Genomic DNA, 9,471 nt, shown 5'->3' with positions numbered 1-9,471 from the left:
TACCCTACTAAAATATTTGGAAGAAAAACATGAGGCCTTCCTCAAAGGCTCACTAGATGCTGTAAAAAGCTCGCAAAAATTTCCCATAGACTTATAATGTATAAATGTCTAATTTTCTCATGTTGTAAGAATCTTCTCATTTATGCAATAGATGAGTGTTCTCTCTACTCTTCTTATTACTCTTTCCCCCTTGCAACTCTAGGCTAGTGTGTGTGTGGACATGTACATGCACATGTGGGGTTTGGGAAGGCAACACTGTGTTCTCCTTCTTATCTTCTCATCACCACTTCTTGGCTATTCTCTTGCATATAATGATGATGAGCATTAATAGCCACACAAGCCAAGGTTACTCCTGATTTGAAATATCTATAACATAAGGAGTCCTTCTGATATAATATCATATGTTAGAGGAACACGAGGAGTAAGCTCTTACCAATACAAGTTCAACGTTATGATAAGTTTTCCAATAACCTTTTCTTCCACGAGGCTAAATAACTCTTGTAAATTTTACAAGAGTTCTATGTGCAATCTCCTTCATATTCTAAGGGCCTAGATTTTGTTATTTCTAATGCTTTTCTTTAATTTGATGGCAATGCTAGTGTGCGAAAGGAGACACCTCTACATAAGTGAAGGTTGTGACAACCATCTCCATTAATATATTAGATTCTGTCCTTTCTTCTCAATTTCAACCTTCTTATTAGACAAGATTTCATAGGATGATGCATAGGGATTTAGTACAAGAATTAATATATATAACTGAATTGATATACAAATTTTCTTAATTTGGCATCTCTTAATAACATAAAAGAATCCCTTATTTAAATACCAAATTAAACTAGCCATTTACATGGTAAAAAATCAACCTATCCAGAAGAATATCTCTTAAAGGAATCCCTTATTTAAATACCAAATTAAACTAGCCATTTACATGGTAAAAAATCAACCTATCCAGAAGAAGATCTTATTATATTATGCACCTAGATTTTTTGTAATTTTCTATAAGGTCCTTGTTTTTTATCTCAAAAGAAGGTAAAAGGTATAAAAGCACCCTGATTAATTATTTGCATGCCTTTCTATATGTGCGTGAGAGAGAGAGAGAGAGAGAGAGAGAGAGAGAGAGAGAGAGAGAGAGAGAGAGAGAGAGAGAAGTAAAAGGCTACAAAAACTAGATAAGAGTTTACTTCTTGAACACATTAATTTTGATAACGACATTAGTCCATATGAATGTTGGCATTAAACAAAAAAACCTTGACGTAGAATGAAAAATATAAAATAAATGTGTCTGTGTGTGTGTGCGAGAGAGAGAGAGAGAGAGAGAGAGAGAGAGAGAGAGAGAGAGAGAGAGAGAGATTCATATTCCAAGTGGAGGGGGTGGATTAAGGAGAAGCAACACATAGTTTATCACATCTATTACATTTTGAAAAGAAGTAGTCTACAACCAAGGTGGGTTGATCATATCAACACTTCAAGGATTAAAGAATAGTTCTGTATACTCATGATCAATACTTGGAAACTCATAATAATGGGGTTAGTGGTAAACCTAGACATGTGAAGTGTGATTTGTTAAAATGTAATTGTTCACATTATAATTGATAGTCACCAAAGTAGAGCCTGGTTGGGTAGGCATAATGACATGAGATTCAAAATATCTAGAGCCACTAAGTTTGTTGACTAAGTTAATGTGAGGTAATAAGTAATTACAAGGACGTGTCCAATATATCATATATACATGAGGATTCTAACATATTTTGAAAGCAACATGTTTAAATTTTGAATTTGTATCATGATCTTTTAGTTGATTGGAAGGTATTATCATCATAGAGGGCAACTAGACCTTTAGGGATGTTGTTTACAAAAAGAAACGATATAGGTGAAGCGTATGTGTGAATTATGTAGGATCACTAGAGACGTGGAGAAAATAAAAGTGTTGAATTGGAAAATGATCGTTAGATTTGTACTCCATAAAAGTTGGAAGAAGGATCTTTGGCTAGGATGCATTATAACCTTATTTGGATTAGTAAGACACTAAGGGAAGTGAGTTGGTGGGATGTTTGGAGGAATGTGTCTTGTCCACCAAACACATTGGAGAATAGGCTTGTTTTGAGCAATCTTGCTTTATTAGAGTAGTACTTGGATATTGACCCACAAGTCTCCACACAAGCTTGCCAACCCTATTCAAGAGGGCGGGGGGGGAGGCTTTAGATCTAGACATTTTTGTTGTTCTTATGTGGAATACATCTAGACAATTTTTTGTTCTTTTAGTAACTATCGACGGTTGGCTCCAAAAATGTAATATGTGGTCCAAGGTTAATGCCACATTTTCGATCAAAAGGGTGGATCTTCCAAAGCATATGTGTAGGTGTGTATGTACATGCATGCATGTGCACGTGTGTGTGTGTGTGTGTGTTGCGCACGCATATGCACATGTATGTTGTGTTTGTTTCTTTTGTGTATGAGAGCCTCAGCGAGAGAGAGAGAGAGAGAGAGAGAGAGAGAGAGAGAGAGAGAGAGAGAGGAGTTACTATCTATTGAGGTTGAATCGGACCGATAAGATGCGATCAAGGACCTATAAGATGCAATCAAAGACGTGTCATGCAAATACATGAATAGAGGAAAGGGACCATGCATAAGGAAAGAATATATCTAGCAATTCTTGCTAGAGGTGTGTACCATCTTTTGACAAGGAAATGATCTATCTTTTTTTCTTTTTGGAAATAATTATTATATAGCATGGAGAAGGGAAGGATCTTTCCGCATGAGTGAGAGTGTGTGTGTGTGTGTGTGTGTGTGAGAGAGAGAGAGGGGGGGGGGCGGACAAACACTTTTTTTAACACATTATTCATAAGAATTTATGCCTTAAAATTTTTAAGGTGTTTTTAATTTTCCGAGCTAAACAATAGTTAAGTACTGTTTTTCTTTTTCTTTTTCTTTTTTGAGGAGGAGGCAAAGGGGCGTGGGTAGTTAGGAACCTGTTTGGTCCAAGGGCGCCCAATTAGGAAATTGGGTGGAACGAGGGACCCACCCAAGAGGTCTGACTTTATGCTTGTTTGGGAGCTGTCCAATGCCGCCTGGCTCGTCCGCCTTTGTATTCACACTGCTACTGCTAAGCGTTTGGTGCCGTCTTTAATAAGGACTCTCTCTCTCTTACTCTCTCTCTCTCTCTCTCTCACACACACAGACAGAGCAAAGAGAGGAGGAGAGGGAAGACAAAGGGGAGGGCAATGTGTGTGTGTGTGAGAGAGAGAGAGGCCATGTAGTGATGGCTACTAAAGCAAAGAAGTGGGGCTCATAAGATTCCCCAGCTCTAAAGGCAAAGAGTGAAAGAGAAATAGAGAGAGAGAGGGGGCTTGTCTCAGCTCTAAAGGCAAAGATTGAAAGAGAAAGAGAGAGAGAGAGAGAGAGAGAGAGGATATAGGTGGTCTCTCAGTAGCACAAGTCCTTAGGGGTGGTGTCAATAGGGGTGCCTTGTGGTGATAGATAGCAGCTTGGGTGGTGCTTTATAGCAGCCACTTGTTCTCTCAATTTGTGTGTGTTTTCTCTCAATTTGTGTGTGTGTGTGTGTGTGTGTGTGTGTGTGTGTGTGTGTGTGTGTGTCTGTTTTGAGAGAGTGGCAAGCAAACCACCCATCCATATCTAACTAAGGCTCCCCTGCGTGAGCCTTGAGAAGGCCTCATGATGGCTCTTTGCTTGGAAATCCCAATTGGCTTCAAGATGGCAAAGCAAGTAGTTCATCTCCAACATCATCAATACAGTCTGCGTATGCTCTCCTTCCACCACACAACCAGGTAGTTTTCCTCCATTGATCGGCGCGTGGGATCAACATCTACCTAAGCCCCCCCTCTCTCTCTCCTCCTCCTCCTCCTCCTCCTCAGTGTTTTACTGGTTTTTCATCAATATATTAGCATGGCTATGGCTTCTTAGTAGTTGTTGCTTTTAAGACTACTTACCAGAGCTTGAATTAAAGGCCCTTACTTAAGCAGTCTGCAGCAAAAGCTAGTGAGAGAGTAGGAACACAGAGTTTCAGGCCCAGGACAGGGCTTGCAAGGCAGGGGCCTTTTAAAGAGGCACACAGAAAAGCATGGCATGGAAAGTAACCATCTGTTCTTCTGCACCTAGTCTTTTAAATTTGAGTAACAAGAATCGTGTTGATCAGGTGCTGGGGATGGCCTCTCCTCCTCAAGTCTCTGCCACCATTCGAGGTAGCTTAATTGAGGATGGAAAAAAAAAATCAAAAAAATGTTGTTATTTATCTTCAAAATTAGGACTAATTGCGTCTACTTTTAGAAAAGTAATTAGGACTAATTGCCGCTCTATTAGTACTAATGGTGTGACTGGGCATGGTCTTGATGTAAGGCTAAGGCTCGAATTAATCTATGGTACAACCTAGTGGTTGGAAATTAGAATTACTTGTGAAATAAATCTAGTGGCCAAAATTCTGATTAGTGGGCATTAGTGGTGTAACTAGTGGCTAAAATTCTGATTAGCGGGTATTAGTGGTGTAACTAGAGGCTAAGGTTCTGATTAGGGGGGGGGGCATTAGTGGTGTAACACATAAAGTTCTGATTAGTTAGATTAGTGTGCTAATTAAGTGATTTGTGTGGATTGATTTGCAGATAATTATAATAATAATGGTGGAGAAGGGTCAGGGAGTGGTAGTGGTGGTGGGGGGAGCCCAAAGAGGCAGTTTTACTCTGCGTTTGAGCAGCAGGATGAGGTGGTGGAGGATGAGCTTATCATGGCGGGGATGGAGGGTTTGGGCGGGCAGAGCGAGAAGAAGAGGAGGCTGACGATGGAGCAGGTGAGGTTTTTAGAGAGCAGCTTTGAGGCGGAGAACAAGTTGGAGCCGGAGAGGAAGGCGCAGATAGCCAAGCAGCTGGGGCTGCAGCCCAGGCAGGTGGCGGTCTGGTTCCAAAACCGAAGGGCGCGCTCCAAAAGCAAGCAGCTGGAGCGCGACTACAACGCCCTCAAAGCCGACTACAACGCCATCGTTAAGGAAAACGAGAAGCTCCACGCTGAGGTCTGAACAAAACCTCCTCTTTTTTCTTAGCCTTAAGCTTGATTACATCAATTTGATTACCCATTAGCCTTAAAGCTTGCTTACATCAATTTGACTAACTATTGATTACATCAATTTGATTACCTACTAGCTTAGCCTTAATTTGTTTTCTTAGCCTTAAGCTTGATTACATCAATTTGACTCACTATTAGCTTAGCTTATTATATAGTAGCTTCTTGTGAGCCAAGAGAAAAATATAGACATCTTTATTAACTATTAGCTTAGCTTATTATATAGCTTGATTAAACTAACTTAGCTATTAGCTTAGCTTTATCGAGCTGACTCACTCTTCTTAGCTTAGCTTATTATATAGCTTGATTACACTAACTTAGCTACTAGCTTAGCTTGTTATATAGCTTGATTACACTAACTTAGCTATTTACCTTAGCTTATTACATAGCTTGATTACACTAACTTAGCTATTAGCTGAGCTTGTTATATAGCTTGATTACACTCACTTAGCTATTTACCTTAGCTTATTACATTAGCTTGATTACACTTACTTAGCTCTATCAACTTAGCTTGATTACTCTCACTCACTTATCATATATATATATAGTAGCCATAGTGGGCCAAAAAGCCTAAAACAAAAGAGGAAATTTTCACCAAGGCCTTCCTTTTTTTCCTCCTTCTTGAAAACAAAGAGGAATTTTTCTATTAGGGCCTTCATTTGTTGGGGAGAGGGACACATAGAGGGGGCTAAGCAGGTGAAAATATTACATACAATTTCTTATTTTTTTAAATTATTGTTTTCAATGATCCCTAGTCCGAAAATGATAACCATCCCTTTTGTGAAAGGCATGCCAGTCATGTAAATTGGGGTTGGGTTTGCACTCATATCAAGCCAACAAGGAGGAGGCCAATCATACTAATGGTGGTTAGGTTTGCAATTTTATCTCAGGTTGGAAACCAAAAAGATAAGGCCTTCAAGGCTCACCCCTTCAAGGGCATCATTGGTTGTCTCATGAGAACCTTTCTAAAAGATGTCCTCCCTCTCGTAGCCTTGTATGGAGAGATATGTCTAAGCCTCAAGTATTATTGGTTTCTCCGTGAAAGCCTTACAAAAAGGAAAAATGCCTGACGATCTCACCCTCCCCACCTTTGCCTGGTATTGTATCGACACAAGGGTACATCATCCATGACTTTATACAGATCCTACTTTTGAGATGACATGGTCCTAAGTGTTTGAAGATCCTAGAGGTGAAGTTTACAAGGGTAAGTGTTTATGGTCCCTAAATGTGTTAATTTGACCTTTCCAAATGCTCTATACCCCTTGTTTTAGGTTCCTATGTGGTTTGATAAATGAATTTTAAGTTCTCTAGTGGTTTTGTGAGGAGACAGGTGCAACACGTTTACTCCTTGCTATGTGTGTGTGTGCTAGCAATTAGTTTACTCCTTGCTATTGAATTATAATTTAATGTAGCACTAATTTAAGTTTAATTGTAATTTAATGTAGCACTAATTGCCGTTTAATTATAATGTAGCACTAATTGCAGAGTTTATAGAGCCTTGACCAATTATTTCATTTGGAGCAGGTCGTGCGTCTGGCTGCACAACTTATAGCAGGAGGCTCCGAAGAGGACGGCCATGCGCATGAGATGAAGAAGCCAAGCGGAAGCAACACCAGCAGCAGCAACTGTGCTTCGGTGGGGGTCAAAATAGAACTGGAGGTTTCGACCAGCACACCGCATGTGAACGGCCTCCTAGGAGATGGCGACGAGCTGAGCTCACCCACCGTCACAGACAACGACAACTCGACGTCAGTATTGCCGTTACCGGCAGCGGCGGCGGCGGCAGCGGCCGTCATGGCGGCCGCCAAAGCGGCGGAAACCGCCAACGAAGCGGCGGCGATACTCTCAACTACGGCGGAGGATCTGCAACTTTTCACCAACTGCATGCAGCAGGCCCACCACAACATGACGGCCGCCGCTAGCCTCGTCAAGCTGGAAGACCTCTTCTACGCCCAATGGCCAGAGTCTCTTCACGACAACAACCTCTTCATCGCCCACTACTCGGATGATATTTGGAGCGACCAATATATTAATTAAAAACCCACTTCAACACCTTACATTATCAATATATTAAATCCTAATGTCCTATCATACATTATCAATATATTAAATCCTAATGTCCTATCATACTCACCTCAAGCTATCCACAAGAGCATCCCCAAATGTACTTATATATATATATATATATACATACATACATACATACATATATATATAGTATTTGTATAGCTAAAAGAAGATTATACTCCTTGTGGCTTTGGCCATACCATGTACAAGCTTCAAAGAAGCTTACACATTAAATCAGTGCTTTTTTAATCTACTTTGCAATTCTTAAGTCAACCTTAATAATTTTGTTCCACTGCTTATAAGTTGCAACACTCCACATGTCAATAAAGAAAATCCATTTTTTCTTCCCTATCATGGAAAATCTATAGTGTAGCTACTTTATGATAAGACCCCTTGAGTACATGTATCCATTTTCTCGTGAGGTTTTATATAATCACTAGATAACGGATTGAGCTCTTTGTTCAATCAAGAAATCTATGCATTTCAATAATGTCTTCCGCTTAAAGAAAGCTAAAAAATCTTGAAAAAGAGGCTTCACAATCATGCTTTTCACCGTTTATTTATTTAACATCACTATACATGATATGCAAATGATGTGAAGATGGACAACTAGTATGTTATGCATTTTTTAATGCTTAGCTCTTAAAAAATGGGTTCAAACTAGCATGTATAGTCTGTTTAGTCTCATACATGATATGCAAATGATGTGAAGATGGACAACTAGTATGTTATGCATTTTTTTTATGCTTAGCTCTTAAAAAATGGGTTCAAACTAGCATGTATAGTCTGTTTAGTCTCATAAAAAAGGGGGTTTGAAGCATGACATAATTTGACGTGAATTCATCCCACGTGACTTAGCTTTTTAATTGAACCACATACATAAGCAAGGCTCTAATTTGAAAGAGTGGCCCGTTAATGTTGAGAATCCGATTAGTAAACAAAAGCACGTACTTCATAGATGATCAATTTTTTCTAAAGAAACAATCCCATATGTGTGAGATATGTGCCATAATTGTTGCTTCTTATCTCCATGCAATAGAATGCATCTACATGGCATTGCATATGGACTTTAATGGCAAGCAAAAACAACTGTAACTCTAGGCAATTTACCTTGCTTCATCCACACATGAGCTACTTGCTTTACCCTTTTCCAATAAACTTGAGCCATGTCTTGGTTTTTGTTATGAACCTACTCTAGGAACTAAGGTATATCTAAAAACAGCAAATGACATAACTAGACAATGATCTCTCAGTAAGGTATATCTAAAAACAGCAAATGACATAATTAGACAATGATCTCTCTCTCTCTCTCTCTCTCTCTCTCTCTCTCTCTCTCTCTCTCTCTCTCTCTCTCTCTCTCTCTCTCTCTCTCTCTCTCTCTCTCATGTACCCACAAATGTACACATGCATGCATGCATGCACACACATATGTAGAGTGTGCGTATGCACATGTGAATGGATATTGTCATGCACACACACGTGCACACGCTTGCACACACATATGTAGAGTGTGCGTATGCACATGTGAATGGATATTGTCATGCACACATGCATGTCCATGTACATTTGTGTGTGTGTGTGTGTGTGTGTGTGTGTGTGTGTGTGTGTGTGTGTGTGTGTACACACATACACACAAATATGCATGCACATATCTACTTGCATGTGTGTGCGTACACACATATCCAAATGTAATTTGTGCCATAAGATGAACTATATTAATAATTTAAGCCTTCGAGTATATTATTTGAAACATGAGATTTATTTAAATATGAAGAATACTTTGCCATAAGATCGCCCATGTTTTCTTTTTCATCTGTATAGTGAATGTGTAAAGTTGAAAAAAGGTCATATAAATTCCTATCTTGGTGATTGTGTAATTTCACATCTGATTTTTTAAAGTTATGACACATAAGTGTGGAAAAATGTGGAATGTTTCACGTGCAAAAGATAATGTAACACCATTATTTCACTTTTTTAAAGATGCTTTTTTTTTGTTTTGTAAATGCACCTTCTTTTACACATTTGTGTACTAGTGTCTAACTTTATAAATGTAATAGCATGACTCACTTGGTGGAATCAATTCTTACCTTTCTCCCCCTTCAAGTATTAACAAAAGTTGAGAAACTTTACTTAGAATAAGGGAATATTTCTAACTTTACTCCATTGATGTATAAGGTGGTGATGGATGGAGGTTTAATGAATGCTACTTGCATGATGTCACTTTATTGCAATAACTATTAAAATTGGTGGTGATGCGAGCATTATGCGTGATGATTGTAGACTCGATATTATGGGCCCACAAATGTCTTTCTTGGCACTTGTAATTGCTCACTGACC

The 9,471-nt window shown here is 39.1% G+C and overlaps 1 protein-coding gene across 1 annotated transcript; it reads left to right on the top strand.

Moving 5' to 3' along the window:
• The first annotated feature begins 3,436 nt into the window (after nucleotides 1-3,436).
• LOC147614655 (uncharacterized) lies at nucleotides 3,437-7,402 on the top strand. The gene is made up of 3 exons (XM_086779925.1): nucleotides 3,437-4,199; nucleotides 4,614-5,017; nucleotides 6,592-7,402. The coding sequence occupies exons 1-3, from the start codon at nucleotides 4,079-4,081 to the stop codon at nucleotides 7,102-7,104; spliced, it is 1,038 nt and encodes a 345-aa protein (XP_086636051.1). The 5' UTR covers nucleotides 3,437-4,078; the 3' UTR covers nucleotides 7,105-7,402.
• The last annotated feature ends 2,069 nt before the right edge of the window (nucleotides 7,403-9,471 follow it).

This window comes from Cibotium barometz, chromosome 41 (assembly GCF_041138505.1).
Source record: "Cibotium barometz isolate CiBa-2024 chromosome 41, ASM4113850v1, whole genome shotgun sequence".
Lineage (NCBI taxonomy): Eukaryota > Viridiplantae > Streptophyta > Polypodiopsida > Cyatheales > Cibotiaceae > Cibotium > Cibotium barometz.
The sequence above is the reverse complement of the archived record's forward strand: the minus strand, read 5'-3'. Positions and strand labels throughout refer to the sequence as shown.